The sequence below is a fragment of the Empidonax traillii genome, unplaced genomic scaffold (assembly GCF_003031625.1).
Source record: "Empidonax traillii isolate 1590-97213 ecotype Southwest subspecies unplaced genomic scaffold, ASM303162v1 scaffold141:size962631, whole genome shotgun sequence".
In the NCBI taxonomy this organism is placed as follows: Eukaryota; Metazoa; Chordata; class Aves; order Passeriformes; family Tyrannidae; genus Empidonax; species Empidonax traillii.
Genome location: NW_020955334.1, coordinates 767,134 through 791,104, shown reverse-complemented (window position 1 = coordinate 791,104; position 23,971 = coordinate 767,134). Strand labels below are relative to the sequence as shown.

The window sequence follows — 23,971 nt, the reverse complement described above, 5'->3', positions numbered from 1 at the left end:
CATGGCTTTTGAAGCATCTTTCTTTACCCAGGCAGGCAGCAGGTGGGATCACTGGATAACATGGTCATCCTTGCAGCAGGTGTCCCTCTGACCTGCCTTTCAGGGCTAAGGAGCAGAGATGATACATTTCCTCCATGTCTGCTCTTTAGGGAAATGGTGTCTGACCAGTACCTTGGGAAATACAACATTCACATTTACTGTGTTATTTATGATAGGGTGAAATTTCACACTGTGTTGCAAGTCATCTGGAATGTGTTTGCCTTGGCATGTCCTCTTACTGCCCTCAGCTGCATTACGGCTGTCTCTTCAGATATCTATTCAGGCAGATCTTGTTCACTGAATCATTTACTACCCCTGGGAGGATGACCTGGTGGCTGCTGCTGCTCCAGTCTGTGGTACTCGGTTCTTCTGATACTCAGGAAGTGGTGAGGGAGGGAGCTGGGCAAGGACTTTACCACTCAGCACTTGCAGAACTGGGAGCTGATTAACATATACCTCTAAGGTGCCCACTGGGAGTAGCTCTGAATCTGTTCTTGTTACGAAACTGCTGCATTTTTTTGTGTGGACTGAGAGGAGTTGATGGGAATTTTTCGAGGCAAATGTGTTCTGTCCAAAGCGATCCGTATGGAAGTGTTCTTTTGCTTCTGTTCTTGGCATTCAGTGAGGCAGTAGGGAAGCTCCAATGTGAATGGTTTTGTCCTAGGTAAGGTCTATTGCTTTCCACAGGTAAGTTCTCTGCAGTGAGAGTAGGCCTGAGCATTTGCTGGTTAAACCATTATGATGCCCTTCAGCTAAATTATGGGATGGGTTTTCACATGTATTTTTTTGCACTTCATGGCACCTCTCTATTGGAGGGAGTGGCTTTTCACCTGCTTCGTTTCCTGAACTCCTTTGCTACATTTTACTCTTCTGTCATCACTTTTGTTTTTCCTTTTCACAGACTGAAGTAAAAAATACGAATCACTTCTTCCCTCTGTACTGAGTCATTCAACTCTACCCTGCCTCGTCGCTCTTTAATTTTTCTCTTTCAAGTGTCTCAGCTATCTCTGTGTTGTGTCGAAAAGTTTCAGATATTAGAGGGCAATTATATGTCCCCCATGATGGGGCACTTTATATTTCAAAGAACTGTTTCAAGGAACTGTTTAAAGGAACTGTATTTTCTTGAGGATTCACGTGTCTTAACTGCACCACAATTGTAAAAATGACAATTTACAGATTTTTGAATATGGGGATTCATTCATTCATTTATTCTCTCATTCATTCTGATGAGACAGAGGAACACAGGAACAAACATGCTGGTAACAGGATAAAGTGGCCATCTGCCTCCCTCTTACAAGGTCCCATAAAGCTGTCCCTCATCCACGCTTCTAAGGCAAGTTTCATCTACAGTGACAGTAAGTAGTGCTTTTCTTCCTGAGCAGGAGGCATACCTTCACTCTTGTAGGTGAGAGACCTGTGTATGTGGGAGATGTTCTGCCACTTTTCCCCTGCCATTATAGAAAAATGAAGTGATATGGTATTGATTTGTTGCACCTGCTCATTTCCCCCTGTATATTTGTTTTATCCCCTTGATGGTATGTTGTAAACTCGACTTGTATTATCTGGAATTGTTGAATGAATCTACTTGACCTTCCAAGTCTTTGTGTATTATTAAATTTCAGTCTTTCAGGAGATTTAAATGTAAATCACAGTAAGTGACCTGTGTCTTCTTTGTCATATTTTCCAGTACGGTGTGAAGTTTCAGATATTTTAAGGACTTTTAGGATGGCCTATGTTTAAACACTTCAGTTGTTCCCTTCTCCCTAAGTTAGATGAACCTTCCTTTCAGGGCCTCATTCTTCCAGTTTAATTCAGGAGTATAGCTTCCTGTGCTCCCTCTGCAGAGAGGACTGGAGAGATGTACTCCATTTACCTAAAGTTTGATCCCCTCCCCTCTAGAGATGCCTATGCAGTGCCAAAGCTGTGCATAAATGCTGGTCGACAATCATTATTACTCAGGTTACAAGTATACTTAGAGATTATCCTATTTCTCACGGTTTGCCCAAATAACAAACAGGTATACTTTAAATGCCTCCTTTTTTTTATCTGAGCCTCTCAGCTGAAGGGGCAACCCACCCTTTGAGATAAGACACAGTCTTCCCAAGCTCTGCTACACCAGAAAGTTCCTTACCTGAGATCACACAAAACTGCAGCAATACTGCAGCTGTGCCTGAGAGGTTGAGTGCCTCAGCGTGTCTGCAGAGAATCACTTACTCCTCTGAGCATTTGGTTGAGAGCAAGGACCGCCAGATCCCAATTTCTGCCTGGGACAAACCCGTTAGCCTTTGTGATTCACTTTTCTGTGCAATAAGGTACTACGAAAGCATGTATGCTTGAAACTCAGTTTTAGATTAATTTTATCATGAAAACCTCTGCTTGCTGATATAAATCTCTGCATTCATTTAAGCATTATTTCTTTTAATCGGTCTTACAAGAAGAAGCAACCCTTAAGGTATTTATTCCTCTCCTTCACAGAGCTCAAACGTCTCTCCAGATAAGGAATACATCCGAGAATTGATTTCATGTTAAGACTTGATTGACATTCAGGATAATACAATAATTCACAGAATGGCCTTTAGAGGGAAGCAGATACAAAGAATCCATGGAGAGATCAAGAGGCAAGCTTTTTGCAAGAACCCGCTGCCAGATGTTATTAAACAAAACCCAAAGCTGAGACACTTGGCTTATTCTCTGTGTCCCTGTGTAGTAGTGGGTGAGATTTGAACACCCCTCACATTACTGCAGTCTGAAAGCTATCATGGAATGAAGGACACCAGGTATGATCCTAATCTGGTCATGTCAGGAGACCTTGCTGCTTTGTTATCTGGGGAGTATCTCATTAGCCTTCACAAGCTTCCTTAAAAGTATGATAAAGAGGGATGATAAAGAACAACGGGAGCATCCAGGGCATTATGCAAGTGGTGCTCATCACGTTTGGAAAGAGGAACCTTCCTATCTGACATTATAAGGTATGATTTGAAGTAAATATGTGACCCGAAGTTTCCTGGCTTCTGTCTGCCCTCTTGTGAGGGATCAGGCAAAAATGTTGTCTGAAAAATACTTACATACAGACATAGAGCCAAAATCTTAAAGGATACTTTTTAAATACTACACATTTGAAGACCTGTGATATGCGTGACCTTGTAATTCTACCTGCTTGAAGCATTCTTTTTACACTAAAAAGTGTTTTAAAGGCAGAAAATTATTTTAAAGACCTTTAAATACCAGAAGTGGCAGAAAAGTTCTCTGCCCTTGCTACCTGCTCTTTATGTCTTAGGGCATGTTGATGGGGCAGGAATTACACAGAGGGCAACCTGCCAAGGCAGCTTGCCTGTGTGCTGCCCTTCTGGCAGACTAGAGCTGTCATTTTATGAGGAGAAGGCAGATGTGCTATATATAGCCTGGAATGAGATAACGAGTTTGAAGCAGCCCTAAAGAAGTTCATGCAATTTTCAGTACCTGCATGCTTCTCTATAAAGAAGGTCCAAGCAACGAGCTCCGGCACTGGACCTTGGTTGCCAGTTGTAAAACTTTATGGCTCAGTTTGGGCCCCACCAGCTGTCTCTCCCCAGGACATACCTGCTCTGGAGTGTGCCCTGAGCAATCCTGATCACCAGTCTGCCCTGTTCTTTCTTGCCACAGATGGAGCCTCCCCAGGCACGTGGAGGATTTTTAAATGGCAGAAGCATATAAAAGGTCAAACGGGGCCAAACTTTAGAAAAACCCCACAATCAGAACCGTCTTACTTCTGGCAGAACTACAGCATGAGCTATTGAAACCATGTGCACGTAAACTAAAGTATTCCGAATTCCATCCCATTATTTGTAAGATTATTTTTAGGCTTGCACTTAGCTCCTTGGCAGTCCCTGTCTGCCTTCTCTGAGAGCAGAGGCTGCCTCAGATGACATGGGTCATGGTGCTCCCAGCTAAGGCTCTTCTAGAGTTCCCAGGCTTATGGCAGGAGATGCAGCTCCCAGACTTACATAAGCCCCAGGTTAATTACATCAGGTTTTGTGTATACCTTTTCACTGATATTGCTGCAGGAAGCTATAAGCAGATTAACAAGTGCTGGGTGTAAGTTTAAAGTTCAATCACATACGTTAACATCCAACGGTTATGCAAGAGAGAATTTCAAATGAAACATGTAAAGAACATTTGATAATATTTTACATGTTGTGGAAACCTTACCGGGTTTGTATACTCTTACTTGAATTAGTCATAATTGGACTGAACATCCTAACAAAACAATGTTAGGATTTTACCCACGAACTTTTGAATGTCTAGAAATAGGAATTAAATCCATAGAAAAAAACCCCCACAGATAAACAACAAGGTTCACATTCTCAGGCATTTCAAGGACAAAAAGGATTATCCACTATAAAACCTCTTCTCTTTCCAAGTCCAGTTGATTATGCCAGCATAAACGGAGAGAGGAACAGGAGAAAGAAGAAACACCTGTGCCTGGGTAAAGTGACACTTCCCTCTCCTTTTTGTCTGTAGGTGAGAAAGATTTGTTTTTCTGTGAGGACAGTAATTTGTGGATCCCCAAATCAAATTTCTAGAGATGTTTATCCCAGAGGATCACATCAGCATTTCAGCTTGAAGTCATTGCCCTTTGTCCTATCCCTGCATGCCCTTGTAAAAAGTCCATCTCCAGCTTTCCCATTGGCCCCCTTTAGGTAATGGAAGGCTGCTGTAAGGTCCCCTGGAGCCTTTTCTTCCCCAGGCTGAACAACCACAACTCTCTCAGCCTGTCTTCTTCGGAGAGGTGCTCCAGCCCTCTGATCAACTTAGTGGCCCTCCTCTGGACTCACTACAATACATCCACAAGTCCTGCAGGCAGTGGAGAGCGGGTGGGTCTATTGATCCCACAGTTGCTGCCATTGCGAATGTGGTTTCCTGTCCTGTGGTCAGGCTGCAACAAAGGGTTCTGGCTCCTGTCTCATTCCTGGGTGCAGTCTGACTGGATAGTTTCATCTTTTTCTTCAAGATGCCAAAGAACTATAAGCTATAAAACATTTCAAGAGAAGAGTCAGAGCACTGTACCATCTCGATTTTAACAGAAATTATTCCAAGCCAATAAACACAGCAGTGACTGGTGGAAGAGATACTGTGCAAGTTTGCAGATGGCACAAAACTGGGAGGAGCTATTGACTCCCTAGAAGACAGGGAGGCCCTGCAGAGAGACCTTGACAAATTAGAGGACTGGGCAATCACCAACGATATGAACTTCAACAAGGGAAAGTGACAGATTCTGCACGTGGGATGGGGCAACCCTTGATGTATGTACAGTGGGGAATGAGATGCTGGAAAACAGTGCCTCGGAAAGGGATCTGCGCATCATGGTCAATGGCAAGTTGAATCTGAGTCAGCAGTGCCCTGGCAGCCAGGAGGGCCAACCATGTCTTAGGGGCATCAGGCAAAGCATCGCCAGCCAGTCAAGGGAGGGGATTGTCCTGTTCTGCTCTGCACTGGTGCAGCCTCACCTTGAATATCGTGTACAGTTTTGGGCACTGCAATGCCCAAAAAACAGCCATTAAGCTGTTAGAGAGTGTCCAAAGGAGGGCAATGAAGATGGTGAAAGGCCTTGAGGGGAAGCTGGGTGAGGAGTGGCTCAGGTCATTTGGTCTGTTCAGCCTGGAGGAGACTGAGGGGAGACCTCACTGCAGTTACAACTTCCTTGTGAGGGGAGGAGGGCAGGCACTGATCTCTTCTCTGAGGTGATCAGTGACAGGACCTGAGGGAATGGCCTGAAACTGTGTCAGGGGAGGTTTAGGTTGGAGATTAGAAAAAAGTTCTTTACCCACAGGGTGGTTGGGCACTGGAACAGGTTCCCCAGGGAACTGGTCACAGCACCAAGCCTGACAGAGTTCAAGCAGCATTTGGACAATACTCTCAGGCACATGGTATGACTCTTGGGGATCATCGTGTGCAGGATCAGGAGTTGGACTCGATGATCCTTGTGGGTCCCTTCCAACTTGGCCTATTCTCTGAATCTGTGAGTAGTTCCCAGTGCCTTGGAGGAAAAGCCTTTCAAAGACGCGACAAACCCCATCAATCCAAAAGATTTTTTTCTTTTGCCTTTTGTGAAGCAGCCTGATCAAAAACACTTGATCTTCTTCCACCTCCTTCTTCCTCCTCCTTTATGGCATAAACCTACCCACTTCCTTTGAAGTTTGCTCCCTAGATTATAAATACTCTGGGACACAGGGGCTTTGTGTTTTGTGTTTGCACAGTGCCAATTACAAAACGTACTCCTAGAAGCCAATAATAGGTAATAAGCTTTAGTTCAGGTTTCACTGGTTCCTGGTAAGTGCAAACAGAGCACAATGCCTGTGTTTGGTTCCTTTGTGGAGCACTGCATGAGAAAGATGTATTCTCCCAAATACATGAATATATCTGAGCACCAGTAAAGCAGTGAAAATATCTCAAGAAGCAGAATCAGATTCACAAATGTCCTAAGCACCCTATGGAGCTATATCTTCCTTCTAGTCCTTGTTAGTTCTAAAATTTATGTGGTTTATGTTGCTAATGAAAGTGGCACAGACTTTCCAATGCAAATGCAATTTTATCCTTCAAGAGAAAGAACACAACATTGTTGCTGGAATTAGCACACAGATATAGAATTCAATAGTATACAAATAAAAGAGAAGTAAGTCAGACTTTAGAACTGCTAATGACCACACTGACAAATCTCAACAAGGTTCCTACATTTCCATGAAGAAATATGAAATTTCTCTGCTTTGAGGATATTCCACCAAAGACTATACCTCTGAAGCTTGTTTTCCTGGTTTCTTTTCAGTGGAATTCAGTGACTTTGCATTGGAATGATGGCCTGTCCTTTCTCATTTATGCTTGTTGGATACAACATCAGTGAATAAATGTGACAAAGGCTGTTAATTTTAGGATATGTTCTACTGAGGGATTTGGCGAGTGAAGAGTGTTTTTAGCTTTTGCAAGTGGTATCTCATGGAAACAAGTGCTGACTAATGGAAAGGAGTGGAAATCCCACCTCTGAGAGACTTCTCTGTACTGCTTCTATTAGGAATCTCATCCTCAACCTCAGCTGAAATGGATTAATTGCTTCAGTATTTGGGTAGGAGTCATGCCTACTCTAGCCATCCCCTTCTTTGCAGGTCTCCTTCCTGAAGGACATGATCATAGCTGCACTTTGCTTGTGCAGGATTGGAATCAGAGGTAGCCACAGCTGTGGAGGAGGCAAGCGCCAGCACTGGCTCAGGGAAGCATGGGATGGAAGGACAGTGGGAGACTCATGTCAAAGCTGCAAAACTAAGTGTATCTACTGCCCCTGAGCCCTTCCAGGCTTGATTTTAGATGCTCAGGCAACCAAAGCCCGTGAGAACTGCCCAAGGCCAGTTAATCTGCTTACTTATCTAAGACTAGGCACCCAAAGTGTAATATTTTGGGCTGAGATAGCAGCTGTTAGGAAACAAACACTGACTAGATAAGAAAAGCTTCCTCACAACACTTTTAACTTCCTCAATCCAATTAAAAGCAGTGCTTCTTCCTTCCTACAAGCTGTTGCCTGGTTGCACTGCTTGTTTTTCACATGCCCTGCTTCTTCCCTTCCAGAACTCAGGTCCTTTGCCAGATCACCAGGCATGCCAAGGAGTGGTGTAAGGACACTGGTAAAAGAAGTAGGTCTTAAAAAATATTTTATATGACAATAATGATTAATATATGAGCTAAACATAAGGATAACTAGACTAATGGTAAGGATATCACTGTTATTATTTTGTCTGTATTTTAGGACAAGAAAAATTTAAAAGAGTTCAAACTGATTGTGTATTTTAGACCTAGTAAGGTCTAAATTGCCCTAAGATTACTTGGGGCAACACATTTGGGATAAGGCACTCATGTTGCCTTATCCCAACTGATGTTCCCAGACGTTACACATCCCACCAAATTTGGTTGTTTTAGCTGTAGAATGTGATTTCTATAAACTTTTTTCTGACATCTTCTTTTCAAAATATTTAACAATCCATTTTTAAAAGGAGTAAGTTCTGTTGGCCTGATGCAGTCTGAATCTGATGTAACTCCACCAAAATCTGTGGAGTTTCCCTGGCATCAAAACTGCAGTAATTTAGGAATTACTCAGGCTTTGAAATTCTTGGATTTTGCCAGTAGGAACTTGGAAACAGCAACTCAGAAATTACTTTTAATTGCATCCGGAGATCCCCGTTTACTTTCAAAGATACAATCTTCATAGTCACATACTCTGGATCAGCATACTTGCATTCATGTTTAGAAGTTTAATTATGCATCAATTACATGGGGGAATTTTAAATAAGATTTGCTGTTCCTTTTGTTTCATGGATTTGACTAAAAGATTGTGTTTATTTTGGTATCACTCTCATAGCTGGCATGACTGATTTATCTGATGACTAATTTATTTGACTCCAGACAGAGATATATTGCCAACATCTCAACAAAGGGCTCCTTTGGAAAGGGTTTGTATAGTCTCAGTGAACTCTAACTACTAAACACTTCATGAAAATGTCCATTGATTCCTAAAAGCTGCCTGGTAATGACAAAGCCTTGAACAACTGAGCTTAAACAGCCCTTCCCCTTGATTAGCCTTTTTGCCCACTGTAACTATCCACCAGTCTGGGATTCGTGGAGTGTCTTTCAAGAAATGAAGCATCTTTCACAAGGAAAATGAGGAGCAGCTTGACTTTGTGTGGACACGTGTGCACACAGAGTCTGTTTAATGTAAGAGCTTGATCAAAGGAATACATAGCAGGCTGGGTTTGAAATAGTTGGTATTACCCGTTGCGTGAGATCCCAGCTCTCAGCCATTGCCTATCAGAGACTTGTTTTCATGCCCATCACCACTCTATGGCTAAAGAAGAACATGGATTTCATTGGGGCACCTAGGCTGTGTGGAAAGAGATTGGGATGAGGCTTTGCACATCGGGGACAGTGGGAGTCCTGGTCCGATAAAGGTCTAATCAGTGAAGACTGAATGATGTGGGATGGAGAGGAGCTCCTCGATCTGAAGTGACATTTTAGAGGCTTGCAGTGTTTTGTCCCCTGCAATAGCTTTTGGTGAAAATGTTGTCCCTTTGGACACAGAATGGGAGAGAGGAGAGGTGTGAAATACAAGAAAATTAGTTGTAGAAGGAAAGCAAGAAATTGCTTTTCATGTGCAAAAAGCACGAACTCTTGTTTGGATTGAAAGTTCTAGATATAAATTACATCCAACTGATCTGAGGTAGGGTAGGATCCACCTGCAGGTATCTGCTGAATCAGAGTAGGATTCAGTTGAATCCTGCCCAGTATGTCCATACCTTCACTAATTATCCATCTGCTTTACTGTCAATTGGCACGCCTAGACTGCTCCTCTGACCAGGGATTTCCCAGGGATAAGATGGAACCTGTTCTAGGAGGGGACAGGATTCCCTGTTCCTATTGACTATAAGGTGATTGCAGGGTGATTTGCTTACACACAGCATTTTATACCATTGGTGTCCAAAGTGGATTGGGATAAATCCTAAACCTCTGCTTAAGATCCACTGAAGCAATTTTAGCATCTCATCTATATCCATCTTCAGGTATCTGATGAGGCAGAACAGCATTTCTTGGGCAAGAAGAAAGGAGAACTACAGGACCATCCAAAATGTTTATATGTGATAGAAGAAAGATTGAATACTTCAAGGATTTTTGCCTATATTGTCTGCCCCCCACCCACTCCCTAATCCCTTCCGTTTTGGGCTGATTCAGATATGATAGGAGAATATTGTTTCACTGTAAAAATAGCACAGAGAAGTGAAAAAGGATGAATGTGAGTATGCTGCCTTTGCTTAGGGCTGTAGAGATGTCTCAGCAATATCTAGGCCAAATCCTGGGCATCAGATGTGTTGCACAGAGCTCAGCGCTCAGCAATCACAGAGCAAAATGCCCACTCCACATTCAGACAAGAAGTAGGAAATATGTATTAAAAAGCATAAGGAGATTTAATACTAACTGAGCTTTTCAGACCAAAAGTCCACTAAAAGATCTTTGTAGACCAAAGGCTACATACTTCATAAATTATATTTTCTGAATTATGGCTTTCCACCTAAACGGGCTGCAAGGGGAGGTTCTGGAGAGAGAAGAGGTGAGGACACCAGAGGGCACATTTCACTTCTGGCAGCTAGAACTGACCACGGGGCATGAGGCTGAGCTGATTCAGGTAACCACAGAGTAAAACAACCGCAGAGTAACAAAAGTAAGCTAAGGGTTAGAGGTAAGCTGCCCATAAACAGACAAAAAAGGCCAGTTACTTTTAGGGTAGAATGCTAACACTGCTTATAGTCTTTGTGGTCCTCCACGCTCACCGTTTCCTGTGGTATTACCCATAGACATAGGGAGCTGATCATGCTCTTCCTGTTTGCAGCCACTTATTACGTACTTGAAGGCTATTTTTGTACCTGCAGTTAGTCTGCTCTTCTTCAGACTAAACAATCTTAACTCTTCCAGTCTTTCCTCATAGGTCATGTTTCATAAATTTGAGGGATTTTAGTTGCTTTTACATGTGTGCTCTTTCCAAGTGTTCTGCGTCTTGCTTCAAGTGCAGTACCCGAAATGGACACACTACTGCAGCAGAGGTTTTGCTTGGGCCAAGCAGAAGCTGCCTCACATCTTACAGACAAACGATTTTTTACAAACATGTTGTTTATTGGTGTTTGTTTGTTTGTTTGTTTTTTATTCTGCAACATAGTCATGTCATGACTGTTTGTCACAACCTATAAGTCATGCACTGTCTAATTCCAACTGAGAGGATCGTGGATATTGGATTGATCCCTGCTGGTGAATCGACACAGCCCCCATAGCTGACCAGAAGCTTAAGGAAATTTTTTTTTTCTGTTGAGTTTCCAGTAAGTTATTCAGGAAGGAGAAGGTAGATATTTTGAAGCAAAGGAGAGGATAACTTATAAAAACTTAACATTACCAGAGCAACTACCAGGTCAGACATAGCACTGACCTAATTTATGATCCTGTCTCTGCTAGGGGCGTGAAGGAGACAGTAAGGCTGCAAAGATACTGAGAGAAAAGGAAAATAAAAAGAAACAAATCCATTTAGAAAAGATTGCTTTTGGTAGAATTGAGTGAAAGCAGATGTAACCCAGTGAACTTCAGACCCTGAAGTAATGTTATTTCTTTTACTTACTGAGAAAAGTGAGCAATGCCAGTGAAAAAATCTCTGGCTCCAAAAATCACTTATTATGACTCATGCATAAGAGAAGTAAGTCTTCTTTGGGAACAGACTTTTCCTCATAATTCCTTCTTCTTTTAAAGAGCTGCTCAAGAGCCTTGCCTATCTGAAATACATTTCTTTGCTTCCTAGTTCCTGTCCCTTGTTCAGCAGTGCTTTCCCTTCAGTATTAAGAACTATAAGTATCTGCTCACACTGAGGCTGTGTGAGCAAGCAGGCACAACATGAAGCTCTGTTGCTAGAGAGAGATTTTTATTTGAGATTATCCAAGGTGGTAAAATTGTAAAGAATAGGTTGTTGAAAGCACTCAGAGTCCTTAGATAAGAGTTCCCACTCCTTCTTTTGATTAAAATGCTAGAAGTTTTTGGAAGTTATCTAATTTCTCCCAGTTGAGCTGTTAGCCTTTTCTGAGATTGAGGAGAACTCAGGTCTGGTCCCCCTTGTACAGAAAGTGTGGCCAAATTGTCACCATCAGGTCAAGGCAGAGTCTTACACCTCTCAAGCTCATTTTCTGCCCTCCTAATGATCTGATGTATTTTGAACAGCTGCAGCCTCCTGTATTTTTTCAGCTCTCTTTCTGCCCCTTGACCCATCTATTGTACACCAGACTCACTTTCCTCTCTGTTTTATCTCCTTGCAAACTGTTCCCAGAAAAGAGGAGTGCAGGAGAAAATAATTCCTATCTCCCTGACTCTCCTTTCACTGGGTTATATCTGAATCTCGCACACATAGATCTTGCTGATCAAGTGAAAATCTTATCAGCTGGCCCTGACAACCTGTCATGTCCTACTCTGCCCTGGGCTTACCCTTAGGTCTCTGCAGTAACCAGAGGAATCACCACCCCGAAGCACAACTAGTGAGTGACCTTAGGAAGCACTTAAACATTTGCATATTACTGCATGCATAAAAATAATAAGAAGAATCGGTGGGATGTGGGGTGGTGTGGAGTACCTCTTATCAACAGGCTCCACAAAAGCTCCTTCATTTGTTTATAAGGAACTGCAGACCAGAGAGATGCCTGGATTTGCAGACAGGAAGGGTGAGGGGGGAAAACACCTCCACTTGTTTTCTCCTTTGAGCAACAACATTTCTCTTAACCTTAACCAAAGAAGGTAGTGAAGCCACTTGGCAAAAAGACTTGTGTTAAGTACCTTGGCTGGAAATGCTTATGCTTGTTCCTGTTAACACACAGAGTATTCTGTTCCATGCATGCTGAGGGAAGAGAGGGGAAGAACTCACCACCCCGTGCAGCCATCCTCCCCCTCACTGCTCTCCTAAGACACGTGTCTGGGCAGGAGTTTGCCCACAGACAGCAACTGCTGCCTGTTGGGAGGGATGCTGGCTTCAGCTGCCCATCTGTCCTCCTGCTTCTCTACCTAGTCCGCCAAACACAGCCCCCTGAGAGGGACCATCACCATCATCCAGGGCAGGGGAGCTTTACTGCTCAGAAGGAAATTATCTGAGCCGTGGGATGGGGGTGTCTGCAGCCCCAGTGAAGCCCAGGACAAAGTATGGCTATGGCAGTACAGGATGTCTTAGCCATGGAGACCCAACAGGGATCCTCTGAGAGTGAGCCCTGGACCACAGGTCGGAAAATGGCCAAGACACACAGAGCTGAAGAAGCACAAGCTTTTTGTTCTTGCTGAAGAAGCACAACCTCTGTATTTCCTGCTGTAACCCTGCACTGAACCTCACCATCTCCACCTGTTCCCCCAGGGACACACATTTCCAGCTGTAGATTATTTCTTTGCTTTTGATTATCCCACCTTCTTGCTCAGCTCAACTCCCTGTGCCTCCTGGAAGGATGCACCCATCTCAAACACCTACACAGAGGCAGCAGTAACATCACGGTCCCTCTGCAGCTGTGCTGTCAGACTCCAGGGTCAGCCAGAAACACAAACCAGAAAAACAAAACCCTGTGGTGGTCTCAGCTGCAGATGCCCTTGGCAGAAAAGGGCTGATGGAGAAAAGCAAAAAAAGATGAAGGCCGTGGGGTTGGCAGGGGATGTGTAGGATCACCTTGCCATGTTCACAGTGCTGCAGGCAGTGACTTTCCTAGCTCAGTGAGCAGTGCCAGCCTGTGGTGCTTCTCAGCTTCTGGGACTGTGGGCCAAGAGGCCCTGGCTGCCACCAACTGTGTGGAATGGCAGGGAGTATTTCTGACTTTAGCAGGAATTGACACAAAACCCTGGCGGGAAGGAAAACAAATCCAACCCCTGGGTACATGCAGTGTGGAGAGTTTGCAGCCTAGCAAGATGATACAAAGCTCATCAGGGAAGTTGAGGAAGCTTTGGCTTCTGCACTGAAAGGTCACTTTGCAGGGAGCTTCAATATGAACAGGGTGCACTCATGAAGGTCAAAATCCCTGATGGGTGCCAGCCCCTCACCAAGCCAGGCAAATGGATCTGCTCAAAGGAAGCCTGACCTTTGAGGTACAAGAGTCACTGACACTTGAAAATGCAGAATTTCTGTGAAGAACTGAGTTTCTAGGGACAATATTAAGTAAACATGATATTGGATGTTTTGTAATAGCCACTGAGTAAAGCAAAACTACATGTGGCATGAAGATGTTGAAAGGTGGTGTAAAGTAAAATTGTCTATTGCATGAGTTTTGCGTGAATATAATTATATCATCTGTTTTGTACGGTGGAACATTTCCATCAAAGATATGCTATGGAAAGGCCAGATGCCATTAATGATAGTTACCTAAAGTACCTCTTTCCCCAATCTGTGAGATAACTACTTCTGTTATTAACAAAAGGTGGCTGACTCAGCACCCAATATGTGATGTGATTGATGTTTGCTGGGATGGGATGCCAGCCTGGGGCAGCAGCTTGGGCATGTGGTAAACTTGCAGTGGAGAAGCTGTTTATACCTGCAGAGAGTCCTGTTCTCCTGCTCGCCCAATAAACACCGTGCTGAGATATGGTTAGTGAGTCACTTTCACTGTTTCTTACTGGTTAGGGTTTGGTTTCTGCTTTTGTGGCTTACAGGATGAAATATCAATAGAAAGGCTTTTATGTGACATTCTGTGTTATTGTTTAGAAATTCATTTGTGAAGAAGGAAAAGGCAGTCTCCAAATAACAGAAGGTTTTGGCGGATTTCCATCTGCAGAGGAAATTTAGAACTTCTGAGCTCTTGTTTCCTTTGGAAATATGAATCAGTGTGCACTGCCCTGAATATAAGCCCTAGGCACATCCTTATGTCTGACTGGTATCTGCAGAAGAGTAGCCTCACATCTTAGCTGGATACAAAAATAACAGCAACTTTAAAAATTGGTGGAGTGGACCCGGTAGAAAATCAGTATGTATTATTATGAAAGCAAATTCATGAGAATCTTCAAGTACACAGTTTTGCTTCTCATTTTGACTGTCAGGTTATGCAATTGTATTCTTTCAAATATATCAGAGTCTGTGTAATTACTTTTGGGGGACTAGAAGTAAAATAAGATTAATGACATATTCAGTTGATGGTGTACAGTTTTAAAACCTACCACGCAGAAGTCTTGATTTATGGAAAACTGTCCAAAAGTACAACATAAATCTTAGCTCAGATGTGGAGTTAAAAATTCTATCTTTAAGCAGATTAATCCTCAGGAGGTATTTTACTAAAGCTTGGTTAATTACCTCCAGACTAACACACATTTTTTTTTTAGAAAAGTTAATAGTAAAAAAGAGACATAGCTATTAAGTATAGCTATCAGTAGACTGTTGGGCATGGTCTTTAGAAGTCTTCAGTGCCTCTGTTTTTTTAACTGTTTCAAGTCCTTTTTGAGAAGTGCAAATGGCACGTGTCTGGGTGACCAGCACAAGGTATTTAAGGGGGCAGATGAATGACATGTTCTTAGGGGACTCCGCATGTACCTGAATTTCAGTATGTGCTTCACCTAATTGAAAACATAAATGTTTTCAATTCAGCAACGGAAAAGTGCTTAAGGCACAGCCACCTGAGGTGATGTGCTCTCTCCTGTTTTAGGAAATGAATCCCTGAAGAGGAAAGCCATACAGGAGAGTCAGGCTTCAATGTCATCTGTAGAGAGAAGACTGAGTGGATTGCAGGTATCAGCTGGGCAAAGCCAGAGGTCCCTCACAGTACTGGCACCAGGACTGAGTCAAATAATAATAACTCTGAAAAAAATCAGGATTTGAAGTCACGAGGCAGCCCTGGTAACACCTCTGCTCCAGGCATTTTATTTAATTTGAGTCAGTGAAACACCAAAGAGAATACATTGACCAGTCTCTAAAACACTGAAGAGTCCCATGGCACCTACTCCAGAGAAGGCTCGTAAGGATAACCAGATACTTTAGGACTTGTGGGATATGGAGAGGAATCCCATGGGCATAGCTTTAATAAAATGGCTGCGCTGATCTGGCATCTTGCTTTACATTGCAAAACTATGTGTAAGTATTTTGAGAGATAGAATAACACACATGCATTGAGGAATTTAATATCCCTGTTGACTGTGTAGTGATTTGTTTTCTCTACCAATGGGCATGTGACTCATACTTGCCTAGCCAACTCCATGTGGTATCCACAGGAGAGATTTTTATGTACCTATATTTTTTCTCTACATTCCCCTGTACTCACTCCCAAGGTATTTGCTGCTCAGCCTCTCTCCTCCCCCTTGCATCACTCCATGATGGAAAACTAAAGATTTAAAAACTTAAATCTCATCAGTACGCATTTCAAAATCATCAGCTTTAATAATTTACAAATTCAGTACTTCCGTCGCCTTCTCTTACCCATCCACCTATCACAGGGGGTTGTGCCAGGTCTCCTTTCCCCTCCTTCTGCAGGGACTTGTGCAAATGAAATGGATTGTATCTCTGAATGAAAGTCTGGTTGTAGCATGACTGCTAAAAATATTGGAAGAGGTAGGTTGGCTGTCAGCTCCTCAAGGTGTGCCAGAGGAAAGCTCCCTGCACCCACCTCAGTGCTCACAAAGCAGACCAGGGTACAAAACCTGTTTGAACAGAGGTATTTTAAGACATTGGCTGCATACCAGTTACTGCTGAGTCCTATTCATTTTGCAGTACACTCTCTGCTGCTATGTAGTAGTAATCAAAGAAAGCTAAAAGCAAAGCAGAGATAACAATCTATCCTGGCGTGAGTATTAGAAGATGAAAGAGCTTTGTTATTCATGCCCCAATAACAAGCTTTGCATTCCTGTCCTTGCACCAGCTGCATGGTAACCACACAAGCAAATAGCAGCACTTTCCACCTTTCAGGTTTCCTCAGAGATTTTCTTCAAATGAAGGCAACTCTGAGTGGAGAAAGTTTGTAAAGATGACTGAAGGGAACCACAAGCCACATTACTCTTGTCCAAGTCTGGACAAAAGTGAAAAAGATCTCAGCACTGTAATTAACCTCTGTCCTTGTGCGGTGAGAAGAGAGAAGGCTCATAGCACAAAAAGAGGATTGCAGAGATGCTGTCAAACTGCCAGGTATGAATGTGCTAAGAAGGAGAACTGGCCCATAAAATCTTGTGTTTTCCTGTAAACCTGAAGATTTTAAAGCACGACTAGAGTTTGTCCTTTGCCATCAGTTTCTCCAGAACTGGCAGTGGTCTGTGAAAGCCTCCACCCTCAGCATTTTCCATCTGGCCCCGTGCAGTCTGCTCCTGCAGTTCTTGGACTCCCTTTGTGTATCTTCCTGGCTGCAGATTCCCCAGCAGGCACATCTCTTTCCAGTCTGCCCACAGCTCTGGACTATTCTGATTCAAGTAAGTGGCCAGAGCCAGACAGTCTTCATAGTAAACAGGAATAAATAGTGATTCATTGTGGTTTAGACTCATGGATTTTCAGAGCATGTAGATTAAAATCTTGGAATCAAAGAGTTCAAAGAGAAAACAAAATTTGGCAGCAAGAATCCTTGAGAACCACTTCAAAATCTTGAACCTATATGTCAATGCTGAGGTCCAAGAGTTGTCCTGCCTCTTGGGGGGTTCCAGGGCTCTGGATGCTTCCTCTGGAACTGACCAACGCATGGGAGCCCTGGATTTTGCCTTGTATCTACTGCAAAGCTGCTGCTGGAGCTCCCTGGGAGAAAAATCTCTTGGATACATGGGAATTAGCCCTCTCCTTCAGTTCATATCTGTTCTGCCAGGGTTGCTAAATCAAACATGTCTCTCTTCCTCTGTGAATGGCTCTGCTGCTTATGAATCAATTCTTTTTCTTACTTGAAACTAGTCTAATAATAAGACATTATTTCTCTTACTAACTACTACTGTTTGATTTACTTTATTTCTTCATTTTCTGGGGGGTGAGAGCGAGAAGAGAGTGGGCAATGATATATAACATAACAGAGTTCAAAAACATTTGCTCTATATACTCATGACTTTTCATGACCTCTAGTGCATTACCAACATCCTCTAGGAACCAAGCATGTATCAGGCTATCTTGTTTGAGCAGAGTGCAGACTCAGTCATTTGATGTCAGAACAAGGGCCATGGGCTTGAAAAGAACCTCGCTACAATGGAGAGGCAAACCAAGAGAGTGAAGAAACCTTCATTACCAAGATTTGACATCCTATTTCTATGCATATGCAAAAGACCCTATGCTTTGAAATCAGCATTTCAATCAGTGCAAAAGGTGACCCTTCTGCTTGCTGAGAAATGGAAAATATGTTGGAATTAAGCCATTAAAAAAAAAAAATCTAAGAGGAATTCTCTGTGTGTTTCATTGTTATTTTTCCCAAATATAAGCTATTGATTCTAGTGTATTGAATTCCTGTTGCCAATACTGTGTTGACTTTGGGTTTCTAAGTAGCCAAATGGATGCTGTACTCATTGGAAGGTACTTCCTGGAGGGATGGCTCAGCCTAATGGACACAAATCATACCTTCGTTCAGTTAGCACTTTTCCTAGAAGGATTTGCTTGCTTCACGGAAGTTCTTTGACACGATTATCCTCTAACCTTAATTTTGGATCCCCATGTCCTAGTTTTGGCTGGGATAGTTAATTTTCTTCCTAGTAGCTGCTACAGGACTGTGGTTTGGATTCAGTATGAGAATTATGTTGATAACACACTGATGTTTTAGTTGTGACTAAGCAGTGCTTGTCATAACTCAAAGACTTTTCAGTTTCCCATGCTCTGCAATGGGAAGGTGCACAAGAAGCTAGGAGGAAGCATGGCTGATCCAAAATAGCCAAAGGGATATTCTATACCACAGAACTTTATGTTCAATACATAAACTGGAGGGTGCTGGCTGAAAGGGACTGATTGCTGCTCAGAGATTAGCTGGGCATTGGTCAGTGAGTGGTGAGCCATTGCACTGTGCGTCACTTGTTTTGCTTGGGTTTTATTCCTCTCACTCTTCCTATTATCATTGTTGTTACTGTTATTCTTATTATTACATTTTATTTTGTTTAAATTATTACATTGTTCTTATCTCGGCCTGTGGGTTTTATCTTTTCCTGATTCTCCTTGCTATCCCACCGAAGGGGGTTGGGAGCAAGAGAGCAGCTGTGTGGTTACCAGCTGGGGTTAAACTACGAGACTCCACGACTCTGTCCCTGTGACTAACTGGAGCATCCCTCGGCAGAGTCCTATGGGGCTGGCCATCAGCCAGAAGAAGGCCTCCCCGGTGGATTTCTCCCTCTCTGATGACAGCCGCAGCCACTCAGTCCTTTCTGGCGGCCCGGCCCTCTCCCCTTGCGACCTCCCAAAAGCGCACACAGCTCCTACTTTGCCTTGGCTCTGCTCCTCTCCTGTGGCTTCTCACCCGCGGGACGCCGGGACCGGGGCACGCTGCCTTTCCAGGGACAAGGGGACGGGAGCTGCTTGTCCCCCAGCCGGGAGGGGCGGCACCACCCCTGGGCACGGCCGGCGCTTCCCCGGGGCCGCTGATGCAGCACCATGGAGAGAGGAGCGCGCCGGCGAAGGGCAGGGAGCCGGGAGCAGGGCAGCGGGCGGGCAGGGAGCAGGCAGGGGGCAACGGGCGAGGCGCGGCCAAGGCATGGGATTCTGTCAAGCAACGAGGACCAGCAGCAGAACAACGTGTGTCCCCAACCCTCACGCAGCCTGACTCCCTGCATCCTGACTTAGGGTGTGTATCAAGCCGTGGTGTTGGCTGCTGGGGGATCTAGCACTAAGTGCTCACCCCTTTGGCTCAGGAGAAGCCTGAGCTTGGCTGCCGTGCATATATCTGTCTGTCTCATCGACTGATAGCAATAAAACCTATAGTGTGTTTTCCCTGGCTGTAAGTTTCTGTCTAGTAAGGGACACTCCCATGTCAGTCGTTTCATGCTATAAGTTGAGTTCTCTGAAAGCACGACTAGAATTGCTCTCCCCACCCTGATGAACTCAAACGATGCTTGAGCTCAAAGGCTGTTCCAGGAACAGGTGTTGCGATAGCAGTTGTCTTGTTTCACCTTCCTTCCACTGTATAGGTTCATTGCAGCATCAGCATCATGAAAAGGCTCTGAATCTGCTTGCCGATGTGACCCAGAACACCTGGGCATTGCCCTTTCCATGTTGGCTACCATCAGAGTAGCACTACTTGACCCTCAAGGCTCCATCAAAAGAGGTACTGACAAGATGTCAGCAGAAGATCTGAGACTTAAAAAAGCAAAGGTTCGAGGAAGCACATTTCTTCTGCTTTCTGGTACACCTCCCTGAACTCATGGCACGGAAAACCAGAATGCGCAGAGAAGTCATGAAACAGTGCCCCAGGCAAAGCATATGCAATGCCAAACTAATTGTTTGAAGAAGCCTAGTAGCTGCCCTGACAGACTAAGGAAGTGTCCTAGGAAAAGGGATGTGGACACAACTCAGTTTGCTAGTTACAATTCTGTGTTTTATGTGAATGAAACAGCTCTCTGTAACATCACCAAAATCAAAATAACTAAAGTGTCTAAGCAGTGCTAGACAGCTAAAAGATAGTTCTTGTCAAATCTGGTTAATTCTGTGATTGTAAGAATTCAGGATTGTACACATTGAGAGGAATGAGAAGAGAGGTTAACTACTGCCTGTGGAGCACTGAGGCATCAGCAGGAGGCAGGGTAGGTGGAAACTGGGATAAAAATTCAGTATCTACAAATCCAGAGCTTTAGTTCCCAGCTCACTCCCTGAAGGGTCTTTGTGGAACTCTCTTACTGGTGAGGACTGAGCAGTGAATCAAAGGTTACTGGTTTTGTTAAACCATATTGTCTCACTGTTAGTTTTAATTTCTGATATTTATTGACTGTGTGAGTTTATGCCTGTGAGTAATGGTCCCTTGGTTTTGATCATATAATTTCCATGAGTGTACCTGATGCACTGATAATCATAACCAACTTAACTGAAGAGACAGTGTTCCCAGATAATATTTAGCTTGCAGCTTATTGCATTTGTGTCAGATCTGATGAATGATGTTGTTACATACTTCTCCCAAAGCAGTTGATTTAATAAAAGATATTGCTTCTTCCCACAAATGGTACTTTAAATGACTGTAACTACAACGCTGTTACTATTCAGGATCTCCCTCCAGGATCTTTCATCGGAATGTTTCAGTCACTGCAGCAGAGCACACTGTGGCTGTACCGTGTCAATGTGCATGTACATTTGGCTACAGCCCAGATGGCTTTGGACACTGTTCACAGTGTGGCCGTGCTAACACAGACTTCCAGAAACATGAACCCCTCGAGACATGTATGTGAGCTGGGTTGCAGAAGCTGAGCTCTTATTGTCTTGGCTGTGCTCCTATCAGCACAACTAGTCTTTTAGCAGAAAGTCAGTTCTGGTAAATACCTACATACTGACTATGACCTACATACTGCCTATGTCTAATCCTGCTCAAAGAAAGACCTCTGGAGTCTGTTTGTTTGCTTGATGTGAAAAACAAGAAAAAAAAAATTAAAACTTCATAGAGCTTATGCAGAAACCTCTCCTGCAAAATCCTCACAAAATTGCAATCAAACCTTTAATGAGCGAATGAATCTGCTTTGGAGAAAAAGTGACTTAGGATATACCATAATATAACATATATATCATAATATAATACTAATGTTACTGTTACTGCTAATACTTTCTGTAGGGTAAGCTGAAGATAGACAGGAATGGAATGAGGAGCTTGTGTAAGTTATCTTTGGCTATAGGAAAAAAGGCAAATAGATTCCATAAAAAGATGAACGTGCAGAAGAAAAAGTTATACTGCCAGCCCTTCCCGGTGTCAGTATGTCAATTATGATGGTACATTGAAGCTCTGAGGACAGAGATGAGAGTTCATTACTTCTTTAATCTGAGCATTTTATTGCTTTACAGTGTAGGACAGAGTGAGAGTGCAAAGCTCTCTCACTGTGGAACTCTTGTTTTCCTTGGATTATCAGGAGTTTATGTTTAGCAGGTTTTCCAAACTAAATACCTCACTCTTTCCCAGTAGTGTTTATGCTACATGTAACATTACCCTTTGCTGGTGCCTCCACTGGCAAGTTAAAATTAGACTTTCTAAATGTCATTACAGCAGCTTGTTACTCTCTTACTTTAACAAGAGTATGCTACTTTAATTTATTGTGAATTTCTTGTCTGTTTTACTCTCAACAACAAATAAGCAAAATCTTACTCAGATGCTTAAGTGTATATCTAAAGGATGCACACATAACATGCATATTTTGTTTATTCAAGTTTCAATCAAAAAGTGATCAAAATAATAGCAACAGTACAAAGTGGGAAATAGATTACAGCTGATTATTCTGGAAGTAGCTTTTGTACTACTAATAATAGCAATAATGGTAATTTCTAGTTACTTTACATTGCTTTAAAGAATGCCTGAGAAGAAGAGCTGTTCTTTTTTTCTTTAAATCTTGGAAGAAATAATTAATAAATAGTTATTTGCAAGAATACAATATTCACTTTTAAGAAGTATGTGTGAGTTTCTATGCCTTTCAAGTAATTTTTCATAAACAGCATCCTTTAAAAGAAGTAAAATTCTTCTTATTCATTCACATCCCTTGTGTGAATTGTGATGGTTTGAAGCAGGGTGTCATAAAACGTGTACAAAAATGAGGCCGAGTTTTATCTCAAAATCATCTGTAAGCGTAAGAGTAGATCTGTATGTTCCAACATGTAGCCTGATGTGTCAGGGGCATGAGAGGCAAAAAAAACTAAGGATCTGTAACATCCCCAAGTTTCTACGTTTCCATATGTATGCAAATCTATGACCGTATCTTTGTAATATGGTAACAACCATGCAACAGTACATTTCATATCTCGATCAGACACTGGCTGTTAATATCTTAGAATTATGCTTGTTTCTGGTCTCACAAAAGCTTTGGAAGACTGTTTCTGTCTAGGCTGGATTTCTTTTCTGGCTCCCTAAAATACCAGTGTCTTAATGCATTTTTCCCTACTCTAGTCTGACTCCATCTTGCTCGTGTGCTGCCCACATCCAGGAAAGAGGAGTCCCTCTGCCCATGCCCTCATGAGCGCTTACACAGTTTCACTGAAAACGTGTTGCCCACTGTCTTAAGATTTAAGAGCAAATAGAAAACAAAACTCTCAATTTACTGCTTTACACCTAGAGAAAACACAAAACACATTGCATAGTACACTTTTACTTTGTCCCTGTCTCTGAGAGAAGCTGTTTCTGACATAAGGCAAGAAGTCTCCATTTGTTTTTACACTCTAATAGATGGCTTACAAATCCAACACTTTCTATTAAAATGGACATTCTGAAACAGCACACCTTCTGTCTTTAAATTACTAGCCTGTGATACAGCAAGTATACACATGCACACTTAATTCCCAGCATATGAATATTTGCATAGTATTCATGGGTGCAGTTATTTGCTATCTAATTTATTCAGATACTAAAAAGTATATCGATATCTGTCCCAAACCTTGCTATCTTTCCCCCTCATGACATCCAGCAAGCAGGATGCTTATTTTTGCATGGAAATTAGAGCTGTAAGACACTTTAGTCCATTTCTCTGCTAACAGCAGTTTGATACTGATAATGTATTCCTGAAACTATGTCCAGTATACTTATCGCGTATTGCCAACCACAGAGTAGAGCTTGCTGTCTTTCTTGGAATACATATAATTCCTACATAGTTGTTTCTGGTTTTCTGCCTACAAGATCCTTTACTTATATTCATCACAATGCTTTAAACACAATCTCTTGCACAAGCCAAAATAATCTTTTTCTCCTCAGGCTCACATCTTGCAAGACACATGGCTTTCCACATGTTCCAGTTAAATTACGCTTGCTTACCTTCTACTTTGAAGATAGTAAGGTGAGGTCTGCAGTGAAAAGCACCCAATGCATTGCCGGCACAGTTCATCCAAAGACCCTGGAAGACCCAGGTTGCAGTGATAACAGATGATGCTCGACTAGTGACTTTCCACTCATTTGATGCAGTAGCAGCAATAGCAGCTCCCAGGCCACAGAAACAAAATATGAAAGCTATAATCTGTATTCCTAGCATGTTTCTCTGTAACTCAGGGACTTAGTAATGCCACTGTGTGGGGAGAAAAGTACTGTAGTCATGTGAGTAAGCAAAAAGGCATAACATAAGCAAATTATACTTGAACAAGTTCAGTACCACTTGCTACAGAAAGTTAATGTGGCTGAAAGAAATTGTCATGCTTGAGTGATTTAAGAAAGGCCCTAGGCGTTACAAATGTTTAGAAAGAGAGTCATGGTACAACTTTATCGGAGCTAATTACTAGTACTTACTTACTAATTTCTAATTGTGAAAATTAGTTGTTTTCATATTTTTTTTTCAATTAAGGTAT

The 23,971-nt window shown here is 42.7% G+C and overlaps 1 protein-coding gene across 1 annotated transcript in view; it reads right to left on the bottom strand.

Annotated features, from left to right (window-relative positions):
- Positions 1-23,722, bottom strand: part of CLDN10 (claudin 10) — a 56,391-nt gene extending 32,669 nt beyond the window's left edge. Inside the window, exon 1 of the mRNA XM_027884266.1 lies at positions 23,448-23,722. Within this exon, the coding sequence (XP_027740067.1) occupies positions 23,448-23,661 (214 nt within the window). The 5' untranslated portion in view covers positions 23,662-23,722. The remainder of the gene's footprint in view (positions 1-23,447) is intronic.
- Between the last annotated feature and the right edge of the window lie 249 nt (positions 23,723-23,971).